This window comes from Henckelia pumila, chromosome 4, assembly GCF_033568475.1.
Source record: "Henckelia pumila isolate YLH828 chromosome 4, ASM3356847v2, whole genome shotgun sequence".
Taxonomy (NCBI): Eukaryota; Viridiplantae; Streptophyta; class Magnoliopsida; order Lamiales; family Gesneriaceae; genus Henckelia; species Henckelia pumila.
The window spans coordinates 50,877,162-50,900,204 of record NC_133123.1 but is presented as its reverse complement, the minus strand read 5'-3'; the positions used below and the strand labels follow the sequence as shown (position 1 = coordinate 50,900,204).

Below are 23,043 nucleotides of genomic sequence, written 5' to 3'. Positions count from 1 at the left end.
AAAATTTTAGTTTGATATAACTCAAATCATTCTCGTAGCTCTACATAGGATTAAGATTTGATTAGTTGCAAATATTCAATATAATATCATTTTATTCATTCTCTGTAGGATCGACTTGGACTCATTTTCTATATTAAAACTTGACACCGTGCACTTGCGGGCACAAAATTACGCAACAAGTTTTTGGCGCCGTTGCCGGGGAATGAATTTTATTTGATTTATATTAAATTGTGCTAATTGGTCTTAATTTTGATTTAGAGCATTTTATTTTATTTTGTTGGTTCTAATTTTAAATCTTTCCTGTCTATGCAGTTTATGCGAAAAAGCCAAAGTTACGACTCATTGCTCTTTGATCCGGAAATCGAGAAAACTGCTAAAGCTTTGAGAAAAGCTAGAAGATAAGAGTTGCAACAAATGGCTGAAGAAAGGGAAAGAGCTGTCAATAATGCTCCGGTGCCGATCAGAGATCACTTTCGACCAGTGATCAATACTCATTATTCTGGGATAGCTCGGCAGAACATCACGGCAAATAATTTTGAGTTGAAGCCAGCTCTGATTAATATGGTGCAGCAGAATCAATTTAGGGGTGCAGCTACTGAAGATCCAAATCTGCATCTACGTACTTTTTTGGAGATTGCTGACACAGTGAAGATTCATGGTGTTACTGAGGAAACCATAAGACTACGATTGTTCACATTCTCTCTTAGGGACAATGCTCGTAGTTGGTTGCAGTCACTACCTCTTGGGAGTATCACTACATGGGAAGACATGGCATCCAAATTTCTAGCTAAGTACTTTCCTCCTGCCAAGTCTGCCCAGCTGAAAATTGAGATCACTACTTTCAAACAGCAAGATTTTGAGCAGCTTTATGAAGCTTGGGAGCGGTACAAGGAGTTGCTTAGGAAGTTTCCAAACCATAATTTTCCGGATTGGGAACATATTGAGTTATTCTACAATGGTTTGACTGGCCCAACGAGGATTTCTGTGGATGCTGCAGCTGGAGGTACAATATTTTCTAAATTTCCTGAACAGGCTTATGAGATGCTTGAGCAAATGACTGTTAACAGTTATCAGTGGCCGAGTGAGAGATCTGTAATAAGGAAGTCTGCTGGAATTCATGAGGTTGATGCATTCACTGCTTTGACTGCTCAGATGGCTACTATTTCTACACAGTTGGCTGCACTGACCAAAGGCAATCAAGTTTCTATTAAGACAGCATCGCTGGCGACTACCGTAAATTCTGCTGATGGATTTGAGAGTGTGGAGCAAGCTCAATATTTGAACAACAGAAATTACAACAACTATCAAGGTAATCCTATACCCAATCAATATCACCCTAGTCTGCGTAATCATGAAAATTTTTCTTATGCTAACAATAATAATGTGTTGAATCCTCCTACGGGATACAATACAAATAAGGGTGAGGGTAAGCCTCCTTTGGAGGATGTTGTTAATGCTTTTGTGCAGGAATCGAGCAAGAGGATGGCGAAGACTGAGACTCGCCTTGACAACTTAGAGACGCATGTGGCCAACATGGGTGCTGTATTGCAATTCATGGAGACTAGCATTGGGAAGTTGGAGAACACACTTAAAGATAATAACAGAGGCCAATTCCCAAGTAATACTGAGGTGAATCCCAAGGAGCAGTGTCATGCTATCACGTCGAGGAGTGGGAAGCAGGTGGATAATGAAGAGGGCAAATATGAGAGCAAGACGTCTGAAAAAGTTGCAGTTGACAAGAAGAAGGTCGAGGAGAAAGAGTCTGAACCTGAGCAGAAAATGATGTACAAACCTCCTCTTCCATACTCCCAAAGGTTCAAGAAGAAGGCAGTGGACGAGCAGTTCTCAAAATTATTAGAGATTTTCAAGAAGATACATATCAACATCCCTTTTGCTGATGCTTTGGCACAAATGCCAAATTATGCGAATTTTATTAAAAAGGTGATGTCCAAGAAAAGGAGGCTGCAAGAGAATGGGGTGGTGAGCTTAACTGAAGAATGTAGTGCTGTGCTCCAAAAGAAGATGCCACAAAAGCCGAAGGATCCAGGGAGTTTTACTATTCCTTGAACTATTGGTTCTTCTTATTTTAATAATGCACTTTGTGATCTAGGAGCTAGCATTAATCTGATGCCTTTGTCTATTTTTAGGATCTTAGGACTTGGCGAGGTGAAGGCCACAATGATCGCATTGCAGCTAGCTGATAGATCTATCACATATCCGCTTGGAATCATTGAAGATGTTTTGGTAAAAATAGATAAATTTATTTTTCCGGCGGATTTTGTTGTGCTAGATATGGAGAAGGATGCAAATATGCCACTAATATTGGGGAGACCTTTCTTGGCCACTGCTGATACCAAGATTGAGGTGAAGAATGGTGAGTTGTTGATGGGTGTGGACGGAGAAAGAGTTATTTTTAACATATTCAAGAAATCAAGTAATCCACCCATCGAGGATTTATGCATGATTGAGCGAGTTGTGAAGCTGGATGGCCATCCCAAACTTGTTCATGAGGTAGATTCAAAGAAGAATGATCCGAAGGTGCGAAAGAAGAAGAAGAAAACGAAGAAGAAATCAAAGTTTAAAAATGTTGTTGAATATATTTGGAGGGTGAAAGCGAAAGGGAAGACCCTCAACAAAGCGGAACCGGGCTAGAATTGGAATAAAGTCGGGCTATGGACTATAAACTAAGCGCTTCTTGGGAGGCAACCCAAGCTAGTTTTTTTTTGCGTTTTTTTATTTCTTTTAGTTGTTTTTGTTTTTATTTTTATCATGAGGAAACTAGACATTAATAATGATTTTGAATTGTGTAGGTTAAAAAGTATGAGCTGAAAGAGTTTAGGAGCCACCCCTGATGAAGAGTTTTGAGTGATTAAGATGGTGCCGAGTACTGACGCTTGGTGCCTAAGGTATGTGTCCCTTGTTTTTAATGAATACTTTACATTGAGGACAATGCACAATTTAAGTTTGGGAGGTGTTTAAAAATTGTGAAAATTTGAAATTTTTTATAAGTTAGTTGGAGTTGAAGGCATGATGTTGTAATTGTGTTGGCCTATGATGAAAATAAATTTTGAGTGCTGAAAAAGTTTATGTTAGCTATATTTAATCTTGAGTTCTCACATTTATGCACGAATGCCATGATTTTCGATACTCCTAGCAATTAGAAAAAAAATTATGTGGATTTGTGATGTGGATTAGAGGATTTGATTCTTAACTCTTGTGATTTTTATTTGAAACTGAGATAGATTTTTAAGATCACATAAGTGATTTAGGCGTTTTTTTTTCGAATCTATTGAGTTTTTTTAGCCATTCTATATTCATGAAAAATCCAAAACAAATTGAGTAGCTAAAAAGTTCAAAGAAAATTAATGGTGGAGAAAGTAAGGTGAGGGGAGGCCTTGAAAAGAAAAAAAAAATGGATTGAAATTCTAGTCCAAATACAAGGCATAAAGATGGAGATGTATGGAGTTGAAGAAAGCCAAGTTTAATGTCTGGCAATGCAAATAAAAAAATTTTAGCTACTCATAATCCTTCACAAATTGAAAATATTCAATTCCCTTTGCTTTGCATCATGAGTCCTTGTTTACATTGATATATATATGGATGCTTATCTCCTGCTGATTATACTTGAGCCTAATGTTAACCGAAAAAGTCCTGTTGATCTGTGTGAGTAAAAGTTGAACTTGGTTGAGAGTATTTTGAAACTTGAGGGCGGAGTTAATGATTTTATGAAGCTTACGGATTGCATGATTTTACCAAAAGTTAGGTGGGTAGATGAGATTGGAAAATCACACACACACGAGAACTCTTGAGAAAATTAGCGGGCATGTGTATTGAATCTTGAAATGTAAAAATTCAGAGGTCGACTATATTGCTCTTTACTGTTTTGCTCGGGACTAGCAAAAGTCAAAGTTTGGGGAGATTTGATAAGTGCATTTTATGCACATAATTTATATATGATTTGAATTAGATTTTGTGATGTATCGAGTGAACATTATGCGTATTTGTTGTTGTTTTTGTGAGTTGCAAGAATTTGAAGAAAAGTAGCAAGAAGAAGCGGAAAGCCGAATTACTGGACAGCAAACTTCAGAAAATTACTGGGAATGTTACATATATCCAAATCTGATCTGCACCATTCAAATTTAGGTTTAGGATGTTTTAAAGTTTCTATCAAAATTTTAGCTCGATCCGACGGCTAGAACTTAAGTTATGATTTTTACAAAAATGCTGCGCAGATGGTGAAATGGAAGAACAAGTAGCGCCCCAGCTCTAGTTTTCCAGCGCTCCAGTGCCCGTAAATTCATGTCCAGAGCACCCCAGCGCCGGCTTCTGAGCGCTCCAGCGCTAGACGTTCATCATTGAAAAATAAAATACGAAACATGAGCGCCCCAGCGCCGAATTATTAGCGCTCCAGCACTGCGCAGTCTCAAAAAATATGGAAAGTCTTTAATCGAGTTTTAAAAGGGATTTTATGACTTATTTTGGAGGATACGTGGGTTTAGAGAGTATTCAGAGTTTTGAAGGCTAGAGATGGCTAGAGACCAAGGAAAACGGAGAAGCATCATCTACCTTCGTTTTTATTTCATTCTTTCTCCTAATTTTTGAATGATGTTCAAGAACATGCTTTGATTGATTTTTATTTTCATTATGAACTAATTTCTTTTTCTAGAGGGACGACGTAGCTTGACTTGAAACCATGTTTTTGATATTTTGATTGATATATTAGAATTATTCATTAGGTTTATTTGTATTTTCCTGAATTGATTGCGTTCAATTTACTGGCCATAGATTGAATGATATTTTGTTTAGAATCTATCACTCGAGAGAGGAGATTTTGAATACGACATAGGAAAATACATCTTTGGTGTTTATATTGTTCGAGAGACATATAACTACATAGAAGTCATAAAAGAATCCTTGTGCTATTTATCGCATTGAATAATTGAACTTTGATAGAGATATTGAGTTTGCTATTGAATACGAATTTCTGCTTGACACTCGAGAGAGGTAGTAGAAAATAATAGAAATTATTGGCTAATAAACTAGAAAAATTTATGATATAGATTTCTTTATGAATTAACTTGGTGGATGGTTAAGTGATGTCGAACCTCTAGAATTTGTCTATGATTGAATTTTCGTCTTTCAAACTCGTGGTTAATTAATTTTATTTATTGCAAATTTTAGTTTGATATAACTCAAATCATTCTCGTAGCTCTACATAGGATTAAGATTTGATTAGTTGCAAATATTCAATATAATATCATTTTATTCATTCTCTGTGGGATCGAGTTGGACTCATTTTCTATATTAAAACTTGACACCGTGCACTTGCGGGCACAAAATTACGCAACAGTCACAATCCATGGATCTAAGTTCAAATATTTATGTCTATGTTTCCGTACAGTTTACTCAGTTATATTGATTATGTTCGACTTAGCCATGCAAATGTTTCATTCATGTTCACTCATTTCATACATAAATCATTTATTTAAGTCAAGGGCACAAAATTATTTTATTACAAGTTATTTTTTTACCTACCTGTGCTTGTATTTATGTAATACTCGTTATCCCCCCCCCACCCATATTCTTGCTGATTCTGTTAGACTCACTACACTTATTGTTTTCAGGTGAGGAGTTTTTCACAGAGATCGAGGGGCAGGATCCCCTGGGTGAGGCCACCAGTGGTGCAGGCCCTTGACCAGCGTGCTTTTAGTTGTTCCGCAAACTCTGATGTTTTTTTTATATTATTTATAAGTTGTAGTATTCCATACACTATCAGTCATTCGCAGGATGTGATTTCCCTGCTTTAGAATATTTGGCATGTAAACTTAACAGTTTATTTTTCCGCAACTGTGTGGGATTAATTTCCCTTTTCTGGATTCTATGGCTATCGTATTTGGATTTTCATCTTGTGTTTATTTTAATTTGATTTGACTTGCTGATAGTGTCAGTTAGGCTTACAATATTTTAAAGTAAGTCATGGAAATTTTTTTTAAGAATTGCGCAAATTCTTTATTTATTATTTATATTTTAGAGGGTTAGGGTCGTCTCAGTTGGTATCAGAGCACGGTCTTGGTTTGGGATGTGGCTACTATCGGTTGCCGAAATCAAGGGATCTCGCCTCAAAGTATGTAAGATTTATGTTTCATTTATTGTTATTTGTTCAGATTAGTAGCATAAGTTTCCTAAATTGTTTGAGCATGTTTAAGTTTAGATAAAATTCTTTTCCTTAAGGCATGAAATTTGAATTTTTGGAACTTGAACTTGCGCACAGATGGCACCTCGTCGTGATCCTCATGCACCTCCTCCGCCCCCTCCACCAGTTGATGTTGGGGCTCAGATGCTAGATGGCTTGGCTCGTATCTTTGAGCAACATGCCGAGGCCCCGAGGGCTAGACCTAGTGCGATCTATGAGCAGTTCAGGAAGATGGATCCTAAGGACTTTTCTGGCACTACGGATCCGATGGTAGCAGAGAGATGGATTCGCTCGCTTGAGGCGATTTTTCGTTATATGGAGTTGGGAGATGGAGACCGAGTTCACTTTATGATGTTCCTACTCAAGGATGACGCCGCCTTGTGGTTTGAGGGTGTGGAGAAGACTGTTGATGTTACCACCCTAACTTGGGAAGCATTCAAGACTCTCTTCTAGGAGAAGTACTATACAGCTGAGGTGAGGGAGCAGTTGAAGAAAGAGTTCATGAGTCTCCGGCAGGGAGATCTATCTATATCCGAGTTTGTGCGCAAATTTGAGAGGGGCTGCCACTTCGTGCCATTGATAGGGAATGATGAGGCAGAGAAGTTGCAGCATTTTGTTTCTTGTTTGATGCCTACTATTCGTAGGGATGTGATGATGGCTGAGCTCGTGGACTATGCAGCCGCTATCAGGAATGCTTTACGATCCGAGTAGTCCTTGAAGGACATCCATGCTGAGGTTCATAGCAAGAGGACCTTCACTCATCAGGGTCACCAGCAGCAGCAGGGCAAGAGACCATTTACTGGGCCACAGAGACAGCAAGGACCCTTCCGACCTCAGGGGCATCTGGCCCAAAGGCCCCAGGGGCATCATGCTCAAAGACCTCAGGGGCACCAGGCCCAGAGACCCGCTCCTCCCAAGACTGGGGAGAAGCCTCGTTGCATGAATTGCAATTGTGCCCATCATGGGAAGTGTTTGGCAGGCGCAGGAGTCTGTTTTTGGTGCAAGAAGCCAGGGCACATAGCTCCGGATTGTCCACAGCACAGGATGCTGGCTCAAGGGAGAGTCTTTGTGATGCAGGCCGAGGAGGCTGATCCTGATACCACTCTCATCACAGGTAATATTTAGAGCTTTTGATTAAGGGTGATTTAATTGATTTGTAGATGCAATTTTTGATTATGAACTTCTCTTATTGGGATACATGAACTTATTAGGTTGCATGCTTCGTGTTAGTTATCTGTGTTGGCAGGAATAATTTTGATTTTTGGGAATTCAATGACTTAGAATGAACCGAGGTAGAACTAGTTTTTCTTGTGTTCAATCTTTCCGTGGTTGTAATCACTTCTAATGCAGGTAGAATTTTAGTAGCCGGTGTGGCCACTATAGCCTTGTTAGACTCAGGGGCTACGCATTCTTTTATTTCGGAGGCTTTTACCTGCAAGCGGGGTATTGAGTGTGAAGAGCTGTTTGGTGGATTCACAATGACCATCCCATCAGGGGAAGAACTGTCCACGAGGAATATAGTGAAGAATCTTGAGCTCTTGTTGCAAGGGCAATCAGTGAGTGCAGATCTGATAGTGTTGTCCATGCCTGAGTTTGACATGATACTTGGGATGGACTGGATGAGGAAGAATGTTGTGGTGATTGACTTCCAGCAGCGATCAGTGATGGTCAGACCGGAGGGAGAAGAATCATTTTGGTTTGAGACTACTAGGGGTTCGAGGAGGACTCAGATTATATCTTTTATGCAAGCTAAGCAGTTGGTGCATGATGGAGGTGAGGCATTCTTAGCCAGTATATCTTTGACAGAGTTGCCAGCACGTCCAGATATTTCAGATGTAGACATTGTCAGAGATTTTGAGGATGTGTTTCTAGGCGATGTTGCAGGTATTCCGCCTGATATAGAAGTCGAGTTCTCTATTGACTTGGTACCGGATACTGTGCCAATCTCTAAGGCACCGTATAGGTTGGCTCCCACGAAAATGAAAGAATTGAAAGAACAGATTCAAGAGTTGCTTGATAAGGGATTCATACACCCTAGTTTCTCTCCGTGGTGCGCACCAGTCCTCTTTGTGAAAAAGAAGGACGAAAGCCTAAGATTGTGCATTGATTACCGAGGGCTGAATGGAGTGACGGTATAGAACAAGTACCCGCTTCCTAGAATTGAGGATCTCTTTGATCACTTGCAAGGAGCCTCTGTATTTTCGAAGATTGATCTTCGTTCCGGTTATCACCAGTTGATGGTGAAGGAATCAGACGTGTTCAAGACAGTGTTTAGGACTCATTATGGCCACTTCGAGTTCCTTGTGATGCTGTTCGGAATGACGAACGCGCCCGCAGTCTTCATGGATCTTATGAACCGCGTGTTCCAGCCATACTTGGATCAGTTTGTCATTGTCTTTATTGATGATATCCTCATTTAATCGAAGGGAAGAGAAGAACATTCACAACATTTGAAGACAGTTCTTGAGGTACTCCGAGAGCGAAAGTTGTTTGCAAAGTTTGACAAGTGTGAGTTTTGGTTGGAGAGAGTAGCATTATTGGGTCATATTATTTCCAAGAATGGAGTGGAAGTAGATCCTTCCAAGGTTCAAGCAGTGAAGGAGTGGTCTATACCTAGAATCGCATCGGAGATTCGCAGCTTTCTCAGATTGGCCGGTTACTATAGGAAGTTTATCAAGGGCTTTTCATCAATTGCTGTGCCCTTGAAAACATTAACCAAGAAGAATGCCAAGTTTATTTGGAAGACGGAGTGTCAAAAGAGCTTTGATGTGTTGAAGGAAGCTCTTACGACAGCACCAGTGTTGGCTATGCCATCAGGAAAGGGAGATTTTGTGGTTTACACTGATGCTTCCAAGTTGGGACTTGGGGCAGTGCTTATGCAGCAAGATAGGGTTATTGCTTATGCTTCAAGGCAGTTGAAGGAGCATGAGAAGAACTATCCTACTCATGATTTGGAGTTAGTAGCAGTGGTGTTCGCTCTCAAGATTTGGAGACACTATCTCTGTGGAGAGAAGTGTAAGATATTCACCAACCATAAAAGCCTCAAGTACTTCTTCACCCAGAAGGAGTTGAATATGAGGCAGCGGAGATGGTTAGAGTTGGTGAAAGACTACGATTGCAACATTAGTTACCATCCGGGTAAGGCTAATGTCGTCGTAGAAGCATTGAGCAGAAAGACAGCAGTGATTGCCTATTTGACGGTGTCTAGACCATTGCAGGATGAGATTCAGAGATTCGGACTAGAGTTCTATGCCGAGGGTAGAGCTCCTAGATTGTCAGCCTTGCCAGTGCAGACTACGTTGTTTGACCGTATCAGAGTTTCTCAAGCAGTTGATGAGCAGTTGAGTAAGTGGAGATAGAGAGCTTACGAGAGAGGCAGTGATTTGTATTCAGTAGTAGACAGGATCGTGAGGTTCAAAGACCGACTTTGGGTGCCCGCAGGTGATTCTCTGCGAGTTACTATCATGGCAGAGGCGCATACATCACCGTACTCTATCCATCCAGGCAGTACAAAGATGTATCGAGATCTTCAGCAGTTGTATTGGGGGTCGGACATAAAGCGCGATATCGGCCGATTTGTGTCAGAGTGTTTGACATGCCAGTAGGTCAAAGCAGAACATCAGAGACCTGCAGGATTGCTTAAGCCACTCCCTATTCCCGAGTGGAAATGGGAGAATATTACCATGGATTTCTTTGTTGGCTTGCCAAGGACAGTGAGAGGTTCGAATGCTATTTGGGTTATCGTCGACCGTCTCACTAAGTCGGCGCACTTTTTGCCAGTAAGGACGAATTTCTCTATGACTCAGTATGCAGAGTTGTATATCCGAGAGATAGTCAGACTACATGGTATCCCTGTTTCCATAGTATCTGATAAAAATCCGCGGTTTACTTCGACTTTTTGGAAGAGTCTTCACTCAGCTTTGGGGAAAAAGCTTTTGTTTAGCACTGACTTTCACCCACATACGGATGGACAGTCCGAGAGGGTGATTCAGATTCTAGAGGATCTTCTGAGAGCCTGTGTTATTGACTTTGATGATAGTTGGGAGTCGAGGTTACCATTGGTGGAGTTTGCTTATAACAACAGCTATCAGACCACCATTGGTATGGCGCCTTACAAGGCACTCTATGGGAGACCGTGTAGATCACCGGTCTTATGGACCGAGATTGGTGAGAGATCAGAGTTGGACCCGAGATTATTCAGCAGACTGCCGAGGTTGTAGCCAAGATCCATGACAGGATGAGGACTGCACAGAGCAGACAAAAGAGTTACGCTGACCATAGGAGGAGAGACTTGGAGTTCTCGATGGGAGACCATGTGTTTGTCCGAGTAGCTCCTATGAAGGGTGTAATGAGATTTGGGAAGAAAGGGAAATTAGCACCGAGGTTCATAGGACCCTTTGAGATATTGGACAGAGTAGGGGCATTGGCTTATAGGGTGTCCTTGCCTCCTAACCTTGATGGAGTTCATAACGTCTTCCACGTATCGATGCTGAGGAAGTACGTCTCGAATCCGTCCCATGTGCTTAGCATGGAACCTTTTCAATTATCTCCTCACATGACATATGAGGAGAGGCCCATCCAGATTTTGGATTGACAGGAGAGGCGACTCCGTAACAAGTCGATTCCTATGATCAAAGTGAGATGGCAGAACCATTCAAAGGAAGAGGCCACTTGGGAAGAAGAGGCAGATATCAGGACTCGTTATCTAGAGCTTTTTGGTAAGTCTTAATTTCGAGGACGAAATTCCATATTAGGGAGGGAGGAATTGTGACGCCTAGAATTTCTTAATTTAAGTTTCATGCCTAAATTAGTCTTTAATATTTATTATTTTAATCATTTTAATTTTTTGTGATTAATTGTCTAGATATTATATTCTTCCGCGCATTAGAATTTATTATTTTTAACTTTTTGCGAAAATTAGCATTTTAATTCCCGGATTAGTAAAATCAAATTTAATATTTTAAATTAGGATTTTAAGCTTGTATTTTTATTTAGTGCGATTTAAATTGTAGTCCTAATTTCTTTATTGGTTTGGCATATTTTTTAGTGTATAGCACTTTTCCCTAAATTTCTTAACACTTCCATTTTTCTAGGGTTACCTAATCTAGCACTTGGACTCAAGATTTAATCCTAGCCACAAAACTCACACAACTCAAGCCTAAACACACACACACACACACACACGACGCGATTGAAACAAGGGAAAAAATCCTTTTCTTCTTCTTCTTCGATCCGCTAGCTCCTTCATCTAAGCTTCCAATCCTCATTTCTTATTTGGGAAATCGATCCATAGCAAGTTAGTAGGGATTTTTGAGCTCGACTTTTCCCATTTTCCTCTTCTTCCAGCTCGATCGGCCATAGCTCTTTGGAGCTCTTGTTCTTCGATTTTTTGAAGTTTTAGGCAAGGATATGGATCTATTGTTTTCCCCTTGTAGTTTATTATGTATTATGTGTTGCATACTATGAAACTTTCGAATTTTATATGAAATATTTGCCCTGTTCGAAGCTCTCCATTTAGCCGAGAGGTGTTGTTCTATTTTTTTCTTTCTTTCGCATTCATGCTTGGATTCAAACCATGTTCTTCGATGATTTTGAAATATATTGAAGATTGGATTGTGAATGCATTGTAGACATGATTCTTCAAAAATTCCAGAATTTTATGCCTTGAGGTTTCGAAATCTGTTGCAAATGTTTTTAGCATATTGGTTCGAAAATGTGGGCTGTCTTGTGTCCTTCGAATTACCTCAGAAATTTACTTGATATTGGTGTGTTGAGGATTGAAATGAAATCGTTATTTATGTCCTTATTATGTCAAAATTTCCAGAAATTTGCTAATCATGTAAATGCTTGGTTCGGTCGGTTTGTGTTGTTGTTGATGAGTTGGATGGTGATTTAGAGCTACCACGGTTGATATGTAGTTCACATGGTGGTGTTATGAAGGCTTGGAGTTGAGCTTGGTATTGTTTTTGGAGGATGCATTTGAAATTTGAGGTGTAGGGGTTGGTGTTGGATGGTGGTTAGGTGCTGCCTTGGAGCTGGGTTTAAAGTGGTTCGAGTTGAGTGGTAGGGGCTGGAAATGAGGTGGTATTTTTGTCTTGGTCCTAGGATTAGAGACTTGGAAGATTGGAGGATTTATAGTAAAGTTTTGGTTAAGTTTGAAAACAAGGCATGAGCAGATTTTTTGTAAAGTGAGTGGGCTGTCCGGAAATCGATTTTTAAACTGGGGTTAAACTCGGGTTTTGGCCAAGGGCTAGGGTCGGGAATTAGTCTAGGATGTTGGGAATATGTTGGTTCAAGCGGGAATTAAGTCGGTTAAGTTTTGGTTGAGTTTTAGATGATTGGATGGATAGGTGCGTGCAGAATTTTGTGGAATAGGGGCTGATGCCCGGAAATCCGAGTTTCATAAAATGGTTGCTTGGGAAATAAAAGCCGAGGATGACTTCTTAAGTTAATTCTAAGTGTTAGGAAGTGATTTTGAGTGGAACTATTTTTGAGTGATAATCGAGTAAGTTATGAATTTTACGGGCAAACTGCTCAATTTGTCTTTAAGCGCTACGTTATGGTTTAGTATTTTTCATCCTTTGGTTTGGCTCCTAAATCACCATCCCGATCATCCATGTGCGAGTCATATGCATGATTATCGATTAATATTTACATGTACATCATATTTACATATGCATGCTAAGTCCCATATTCAAGAATGAAAGGAAAATTAGTTTTTTACGAACGAAGTGAGATGATTGTTGACTATAGAAATTTACGTGTATTGAAAGAGTGGGTGCCCGGTGAGCCAACTTGTGGCTAAGGGCTTTTATGACTCTATGTATAAATAATCTTTTGTTTAATATAATTTACACTTTTATAATGGCATTTACTTTATCTTTTATCATATTATTATGTTGTGACATACTATAAGATGTTTAGATGAAGACCTTGAATATACTATAGTGTATGTAAGATGTGGTAGTACATGGGGATGACTATCATGAAACACATCTTATAGTCACTGTATATTCTAAACAGTTCCTAGTCGATTGAGCCGTCCGAAAATAAGGATAAGGATCGCTCGAGTTTGAGACTAGCATTTGCGATGCCGAGTACCACGTTTCATTGGTATGGAACATAGAGATGTTCAAAGCATGCAAATGGATATTCATACGATGAATGATCGAACTACCCTATCCGGACTTTCCAAGTGGTTATCACTTATCGAGTGGATAAAGTCCGCGGTTTTGGTTGTACACCATTAGTCCTTACTACTTGAAACATCATTGAGACTCTATATGCTAGTACTGTGCTTTGACTCGTTTACCGACTCTATTGGGGTCATCAGGTGTCGGGATTGGGTACAGTTACAACACATATAGGAGTCGATGCTTTGTTGTCAAGGATTCACCACATACTTGCGAGTGTGGATATCCTATGCGATCTGAGGAGATATTAGTGTGACGAATCTCTGGCCAGAGTACATGATGTGTTTTAAGAAATGGTTTCTTAGTAACACATGCGATGTCACTATTTGATCTTCAAGATGCATTGCATAGTTATCGAATCTCGAATGACTCTCGATTTACCAATGGTTGTTGATTCGATCGGGATATATGGATGAAGGGACCGTACTGTACGCTAACCAAAATCTATTGGTTCTTGCAGGCACTATCAGTGATACCTAGGGAATCATGGGGCGATGTTTCTAGGCACTCTTACCATGATTCGATGGGCAAGTCGGAAATTTTTGTTCCGAGTCACAAGGAGTTGTGAGCCCACGGCTAGCTGTATCCCTGAACCATTGAGGGTTACACAGAGTAATGGATTTTTAATCCCCGTTGAGATAGTTAAATTTAAAGAGTTAAATTTAATGAACGAAGAAGTTGGACTTCTTATTTAAGAGTAGAGGAGTAAGATTTCCTAAAATGACATAGGGATGGGCATTTTTGGAAATCACTGAATTCGAATTCAGAAAAATTTATCTTGACTTTAAAAGGTGCAGAAATGGTTTCTGTGCACATTGGTGAAATCGGTTTATCAATCGGAGTCATGATGAATTTTATATTAATTTCTGAACATGCGGATTTTGCTTGTCGGGCTTGAACTTATGACTAATGGGCCTTAAGCTGTTAGTGGCCTACATTATAAATAAGTTATTGTAGTACAGAAATTACACACAACAGGTCACAAATTTTCGAAAAACCCTAGTATTTTTCTCTGAAGTGGCCGCCCCCTTTTCCCCTCTGCTCGGTAAAATCCAGTCTGTGAATTTTGAATTACAGTCTGGTTTAACGGATCAAATTCGTTAATTCTCTTCGTAGAAACTTCTGATAGATTTTCTAGTGCAATCTATCAGAGGGATTAATTATCCGTTCGTGGACCTGATTGAAGAACAGTTCGTCCATCAGTTCCAGGGATATACAACAAGAGCAGAGCAATCTGTTGGTGTCCATAATCTCGCTTCGAGATTGGAGGTAAAAATTTATAATTGTTATTTAATTTTTACACACACAATTTAATCGTAAAAGTTTTGATACCCATTATGGAATCGTTCCATATAAAATTTTTAAACTTCCGCTGCACCGGGTATCAATTCTGATTGATCTGATCGCCGCGTTCTCCAACAGTGGTATCAGAGCCAGGTTGCTCAGATCAAACGATTAAATTAATCGATTGTACAAAAATTTTTAAGCCTCGGTTTTTTGAAACAAAATAAATATTTTAAAAATTAAAAATTTTTTTCCGGGCAAAACCCGGGCAGCGATTGGATCGCTGCCCGGGGGGGGGGGCAGCGATGGTCGCTGCCCGGCCCGAGCCCTTTGGGGCGCGGGCTGCCCGGGAATGTCCCGGGCGGCCCGCGAAAAATTAATTTTTTAATTTTAAAATTAAATTTTAATGTGTTAAAATTCTATTTTTGGTCCAATCGAAAATTGTTTTTGATTGGTCCACGAGGCATCGGATCGAATTGTTCGAGTTCGAAAATTTTAAAATTGATTTTTGGATAAATTTGAATTTTTGGAAAATTTAAATATTTTACCCGTTAAATTGAATTTTGAAATTAATTATTTTTGGTACAATTGATAATAAGATATGATCTTATGGATATATTGAGTAAAATATGATTTTATGTATAAAATTGGATTTTATAGATAAAATATGATTTTATTTGATAAAAATATAAAATATGATTTTGTATGTAAAATAAGATTTTATATATGAAATATGATTTTATCCTTTTAAATTTAAATTGCCATTGCATGTTATCCAATAAATTAATTTTGAATTAAATGTTATTGGATAAGGATGATCGATTGCCATGACCAATTTTGTAGGTGTATGTTAGGAATTTACATTTGTTTTATTGTTGGATTTATTAATGGGCCTGATTTATGGCCCAATATGAATTGTCATATGTAATAAAAGTGGGCTTGGTTTATGGCCCTTTCCCACCCCTTAAAAATGTATCCCCTACTTGTCATTGTTATTTATTGTAAATACATTAGATTTAGTGGGAGATGAAGATTTGAAGATGGAGGTGGGCCCAGCAGACAATAAAGACAGAAGAAATGTAAATTGGAAGCACAATGTAATAGGATTGCATTGCATACTGCATATTACCTAGGATTGGACTAAGACTCGTGATTGGCAACCACGGGTCGATTAGAAATGGAATCGATCATCCTATATAATATGTGATATTATTGTTGTATGCATGTTTTAGACAAAATTGTGTGAATCCGGCAAGCATACAAAATTTTAAAAAATGATGAGACAAATTTTCAAAATTAAAATCCCTCATTTTAAATATGATTTAAAATTGATATCAAGATAAATAAAGGAAATTTAAATTTGTTTAAATGTTCCTACCTTCCATCAACGATCAATGTATGAGATGCTACCCGCGGATACGGTCCGGCTCATATTATTGGGGGGGCCCGTTCGTCGGAAAGCTGTACATTGGATCGACACATGTTGTAAGTTGGGTGGAACTCCCATGGGATCGGCTCATATTATTGGGGGATCCACATGGCGACCGTCCATCACAACTTAATATTGATGGGTCATCTTGACATGTCACAATAAACGGCGTCATATTATTGGGCCCTTATTGGACATGAGGTAAAAACGTGGAGGTTGCTTTGGAAGCAATTGGGCTCTACCTTTTGAAAATTATGGTTGGCTGATATTATTCGGGACCATAGTTTGTCAATTGGACTCCATATTCTCACTAAGGAAAACAGTTTCCCGTTTTCACTAGAGGGTAGTGAAATCGTTAAAATAGTGGGAGTGAGATTCATAAAATAAATTTCGCCTATTTTATGTCTTAGTAAATTACTTAAACAATCACTGATATTTGTCTGTTTTTTTTCAGTATTTCATAAAGATGAATTCGCGTAATCCACTTTTCTCGATCCTCGAACAAAATAAATTGACTGGCGCAAACTATACGGAATGGTTCCGTAAGTTGAAGATTGTCTTGACTTCGGAGAAGATGCTCTACGTGTTAGAAAAATCTCCTCCGAAGGAAGCACCAGCTGACATAAGTCCGAAAGAGTTAGCCAAACTTGATACATGGTGGGACCATGATATCAAGGCCAAATTCTATATGCAAGCCTCGATGTCTGATGAACTCCAGAGGCGATTTGAGGACACCGTGAATGCTGCTGACATTCACGTACAACTCAAGGAAATTTTTGGGGCTCAATCGAGGGCTGAAAGGTTCGCTACTGTAAAGGAGCTAATGACGTGTCGCATGCGTGAAGGGACTTCGGTCCGTGATCATGGGGTACGAGTGATTTGGCTCATACAGAAGTTGGTAACCCTTGATTTGGTGTTAGAGCATGAACTCAACGTAGACTTACTACTTCTATCTCTTCCTTCTTCGTTTGACGGATTTGTGGTGAATTTCAATATGAACAAGATAGAGGCCTCCCTTGAAGAGATGGTCAATATGCTTGTGACATATGAATCCACTTTAAAGAAGGATAAACCGGCTTTCTTGGTGGGCTCCTCTTCTTCTGCTAAGAAGGGGCCAAGTACAAAGGGTAAGAAATGTTCTGCCCCACCCAAGAAAATCGAACCCGAGAAGAAGTACAAGACAAAGGCTTCAAACATGGAAAAATCCAAGGATGTTTGCCATTACTGCAAGAAGCCCGGTCATTGGAAGCGTAACTGCAAGGAATATCTAGAGCAGTTGCGAACTGCGAAGGGTATGTTCTATATTGAAATAAATGTTTCACTTAATACTACTTCTTGGGTATTGGATACCGGATGTGGATCTCACATTTGCAATGATTTGCAGGTGATGACAAGAAGTCGCAGGCTTAGAATGGGTGAGACCCAGCTGAGGCTCGGAAATGGTTCCAGAGTTGAAGCTAAAGCTGTGGGAGATATTTATTTAATTTTGCAGAACGGTTTTAAGTTACTTTTGAGAGATGTTTTATTTGTTCCGGATTTGATTAAAAACATTATTTCTGTTTCTATGCTTGATAGAGATGGTTATTCTTGCAATTTTGTGAATGGGATTTGCAATATTTACAAGAATGAATGTTTAATTGGAAATGGACAACTTGAAAATGATCTATATAACTTAAAACTAAAAGACGTTCCAATAAATTATGTTGATAAACCGGCAACAACAAACAAAAGGAAAATCGATAGTCAAAACCCGGCAAACCTTTGGCACGCTAGGCTAGGTCATATTTCCTCAAGGAGGATGAACAAGCTAGTGGGAGAGGGCATGTTTGATATGTCTGATATTAACTCTCTACCTACTTGTGAATCCTGCCTAAAAGGAAAAATGACTAAATCTCCTTTTAAGGGGAAACCTGAGCGTAGTCAAAATCTGTTGGATTTGATCCATACAGATGTTTGTGGTCCATTTAGAGTTGGTACTCAATATGGCCACACCTACTTCATTACCTTTACTGATGATTATTCTAGGTATGGGTATTTATATTTAATGAAATATAAGTCTGAAGCATTTGAAAAGTTCAAAGAATTCAAGGCTGAAGTAGAAAACAAGCTAGGTAAAAGTATTAAAGCACTTCGATCGGATCGAGGTGGAGAATACTTGAGTACCGAGTTTTTGGACTATCTGAAAGATAATGGGATTCTTTCTCAGTGGACTCCTCCTATGACACCACAACTGAATGGTGTATCGGAGCGTCGTAATCGAACTTTGTTGGACATGGTTCGATCCATGATGAGCTTCACTGAACTTCCACCTTCGTTTTGGGGCTATGCGCTTGAAACGGCGGTATTGTTGTTGAACAAAGTCCACACTAAAGCAGTGGACAAAACACCATACGAGTTATGGAATGGCAAAGCCCCTAAGTATTCGTACTTGAGGATTTGGGGATGTCCTGCTTACGTGAAGCAAACAGTGGGAGATAAGTTGGATAGTCGATCCACCTTATGTTATTTTGTAGGGTATCCGAAGAATTCAATCGGATATTATTTCTATTATCCTACTGAAACAAAGGTGTTTGTTTCAAGGAATGCCACCTTCTTGGAGAAGGAGTTCTTATTGGATAAGAAAGGCGAGATGATGGAACTCGAAGAAATTCGAGAAGAACCCGAAATACAAAATAACGATCCTACACCTCAGGAACCATTGATAGACACGCCTGTACCTAGAAGATCCGAGAGGACTTCTAGACCTCCTATTCGATATGGTCTTCTTCTTGAAGGGGATCAAGATGAACCCGATGTTGGATGTGATCCAAGAAACTTCAAGGAAGCAATTTCTGATGCGGATTCAAATTTATGGCTTGAAGCTATGCAGTCGGAAATAGATTCGATGCATACAAACCAAGTTTGGTCTTTAGTAGATCCTCCCGATGAAATTGTTCCAATAGGGTGTAAATGGATCTACAAGAGAAAGCTTGGGCCTGATGGTAAGGTATTTACCTACAAGGCGCGATTGGTGGCGAAAGGTTATACTCAACGACAAGGAGTTGACTATGATGAAACCTTTTCACCAGTTGCAATGTTCAAGTCCATAAGAATCCTTATTGCCATAGCTGCTTGGTATGACTATGAGATATGGCAAATGGATGTGAAGACTGCTTTTCTTAATGGAGACATTAAGGAAGAAATCTATATGAAGCAGCCTGAGGGGTACACATCCATGGGAAGTGAGCATAAGATATGCAAGCTTCAGAGATCAATTTATGGTCTAAAACAAGCATCAAGAAGTTGGAACCAGAAATTTGATGAAACAATAAAGGATTTTGGTTTCATCAAGAACCCGGAGGAACCATGCGTGTACAAGAAAGTAGTTAAGGATTCTGTGACATTCTTAGTACTTTATGTTGATGACATCCTACTCATTGGGAATGACGTAGGGATGTTGTAGTCAACAAAGATATGGTTATCAGGTAGATTCTCGATGAAGGATCTGGGTGAGGCATCCTATATTCTAGGGATACAGATCTATAGAGATAGATCTAAAAGAATGATAGGACTCACTCAATCAACTTACATCGAAACCATATTGAAAAGGTTTTCAATGGATGGGTCCAAGAGAGGACATCTACCTATGTGTCATGGAGTTTCTCTATCCAAGTCCATGTGTCCCAAGACTGATGAAGAGATAGAGAAAATGACACATGTACTATATGCGTCAGCCATAGGTAGTATCATGTATGAGATGATATCTACCAGACCGGATGTAGCATTTGCTCTGAGTGTCACGAGCAGATATCAAGCCAATCCCGGTCAAATGCATTGGAAATCCGTGAAGGACATTCTTAAGTACTTACGAAGGACTAAGAATATGTTCATGGTATATGGAGGAAGAGAATTGAGATTGAAAGGATACACCGACTCTAGCTTCCAAAGTGACGTGGATGACTCAAAGTCAACCTCTGGATTTGTGTTCATGCTCAATGGCGGTGCTGTCTCTTGGAAGAGTTCCAAGCAGGACACCACAGCGGATTCCACCACTGAGGCAGAATACATTGCGGCATCAGCTGCTGCTAAAGAGGCCGTTTGGATGAGGAATTTCGTCCAAGATTTGGGCGTCATTCCTGAAGCTGTTGGTCCAGTCCCGGTGTACTGTGACAACACGGGTGCCGTTGCTCAGGCAAAGGAACCAAGGTCTCATCAAAGATCCAAACACGTACTGAGGAAATACCACATCATCCGGGAGATCGTGGAAAGAGGAGACATCACTGTCGAGAGAGTTGCCTCTGCAGACAATATCGCTGATCCACTTACTAAGCCCTTGCCAGAACCATTATTTGACAAACATCGCGAAGCAATGGGACTACGTAGTATGACTAGTTGGCTTTAGGGCAAGTGGGAGATTGAAAGAGTGGGTGCCCGGTGAGCCAACTTGTGGCTAAGGGCTTTTATGACTCTATGTATAAACAATCTTTTGTTTAATATAATTTACACTTTTATAATGGCATTTACTTTATCTTTTATCATATTATTATGTTGTGACATACTATAAGATGTTTAGATGAAGACCTTGAATATACTATAGTGTATGTAAGATGTGGTAGTACATGGGGATGACTATCATGAAACACATCTTATAGTCACTGTATATTCTAAACAGTTCCTAGTCGATTGAGCCGTCCAAAAATAAGGATAAGGATCGCTCGAGTTTGAGACTAGCATTTGCGATGCCGAGTACCACGTTTCATTGGTATGGAACATAGAGATGTTCAAAGCATGCAAATGGATATTCATACGATGAATGATCGAACTACCCTATCCGGACTTTCCAAGTGGTTATCACTTATCGAGTGGATAAAGTCCGCGGTTTTGGTTGTACACCATTACTCCTTACTACTTGAAACATCATTGAGACTCTATATGCTAGTACTGTGCTTTGACTCGTTTACCGACTCTATTGGGGTCATCAGGTGTCGGGATTGGGTACAGTTACAACACATATAGGAGTCGATGCTTTGTTGTCAAAGATTCACCATATACTTGAGAGTGTGGATATCCTATGCGATCTGAGGAGATATTAGTGTGACGAATCTCTGGCCAGAGTACATGATGTGTTTTAAGAAATGGTTTCTTAGTAACACATGCGATGTCACTATTTGATCTTCAAGATGTATTGCATAGTTATCGAATCTCGAACGACTCTCGATTTACCAATGGTTGTTAATTCGATCGGGATATATGGATGAAGGGACCGTACTGTACGCTAACCAAAATCTATTGGTTCTTGCAGGCACTATCAGTGATACCTAGGGAATCATGGGGCGATGTTGCTAGGCGCTCTTACCATGATTCGATGGGCAAGTCGGAAATTGTTGTTCCGAGTCACAAGGAGTTGTGAGCCCACGGCTAGCTGTATCCCTGAACCATTGAGGGTCACACAGAGTAATGGATTTTTAATCCCCGTTGAGATAGTTAAATTTAAAGAGTTAAATTTAATGAACGAAGAAGTTGGACTTCTTATTTAAGAGTAGAGGAGTAAGATTTCCTAAAATGACATAGGGATGGGCATTTTTGGAAATCACTGAATTCGGATTCAGAAAAATTTATCTTGCTTTAAAAGGTGCAGAAATGGTTTCTGTGCACATTGGTGAAATCGGTTTATCAATCGGAGTCATGATGAATTTTATATTAATTTCTGAACATGCGGGTTTTGCTTGTCGGGCTTGAACTTATGACTAATGGGCCCTAAGCTGTTAGTGGCCTACATTATAAATAAGTTATTGCAGTACATAAATTACACACAACAGGTCACAAATTTTCGAAAAACCCTACTATTTTCCTCTGAAGTGGCCGCCCCCTTTTCCCCTCTGCTCGGTAAAATCCAGTCTGTGAATTTTGAATTACAGTCTGGTTTAACGGATCAAATTCGTTAATTCTCTTCGTAGAAACTTCTGATAGATTTTCTAGTGCAATCTATCAGAGGGATTAATTATCCGTTCGTGGACCTGATTGAAGAACAGTTCGTCCATCAGTTCCAGGGATATACAACAAGAGCAGAGCAATCTGTTGGTGTCCATAATCTCGTTTCGAGATTGGAGGTAAAAATTTATAATTGTTATTTAATTTTTACACACACAATTTAATCGTAAAAGTTTTGATACCCATTATGGAATCGTTCCATATAAAATTTTTAAACTTTCGCTGCACCGGGTATCAATTCTTATTGATCTGATCGCCGCGTTCTCCAACATGTATGTGTGGGGTTGGGAGACGTTCTGGCCTACCTTACCACCTGATGTGTATGTGTGGGGCTGAGAGACATTTTGGCCTACCTTACCAAATATTTACGTGTATGTGGTGGGGTTGAGAGAAATCTTGGCCTCCCTTACCAAGTATGGGCAAGATGGGTTGGGTATTACCTGACCTCCTTGCGGCATAGTGCACTGCAGCCATGATCATGATCGAAATCACAGAGTCACAATCCATGGATCTAAGTTCGAATATTTATGTCTATGTTTCCGTACAGTTCGACTTAGCCATGCATATATTTCATTCATGTTCACTCATTTCATACAGAAACCATTTATTTAAGACAAGGGCACAAAATTATTTTATTACAAGTTATTTTTTTACCTGCCTGTGCTTGTATTTATGTAGTACTCGTTACCCCCCCCCCCCATATTCTTGCTGAGTCTGTTAGACTCACTACACTTATTGTTTTTAGGTGAGGAGTTTTTCACAGAGATCGAGGGGCAGGATCCCAAGGGTGAGGCCACCGGTGGTGCAGGCCCTTGACTAGCGTGCTTTTAGTTGTTCCGCAAACTCTGATGTTTTTTTTATTATTTATGAGTTGTAGTATTCCATACACTATCAGTCATTCGCAGGATGTGATTTTCCTGCTTTAGAATATTTGGCATGTAAACTTAACAGTTTATTTTTCCACAATTGTGTGG

The 23,043-nt window shown here is 39.6% G+C and overlaps 1 protein-coding gene and 1 non-coding gene across 2 annotated transcripts; one reads left to right on the top strand and one right to left on the bottom strand.

Annotated features, from left to right (window-relative positions):
- Positions 1-817: 817 nt before the first annotated feature.
- On the bottom strand, positions 818-923 carry LOC140870110 (small nucleolar RNA R71). The gene has a single exon (XR_012147088.1). It is a non-coding gene; the product is annotated as a small nucleolar RNA R71 (small nucleolar RNA).
- A 5,348-nt stretch (positions 924-6,271) lies between these two features.
- LOC140861001 (uncharacterized) lies at positions 6,272-10,413 on the top strand. The gene is made up of 6 exons (XM_073264000.1): positions 6,272-6,604; positions 6,647-6,841; positions 6,959-7,307; positions 7,544-8,118; positions 8,620-9,027; positions 9,799-10,413. The coding sequence occupies exons 1-6, from the start codon at positions 6,272-6,274 to the stop codon at positions 10,411-10,413; spliced, it is 2,475 nt and encodes an 824-aa protein (XP_073120101.1).
- Positions 10,414-23,043: the final 12,630 nt, after the last annotated feature.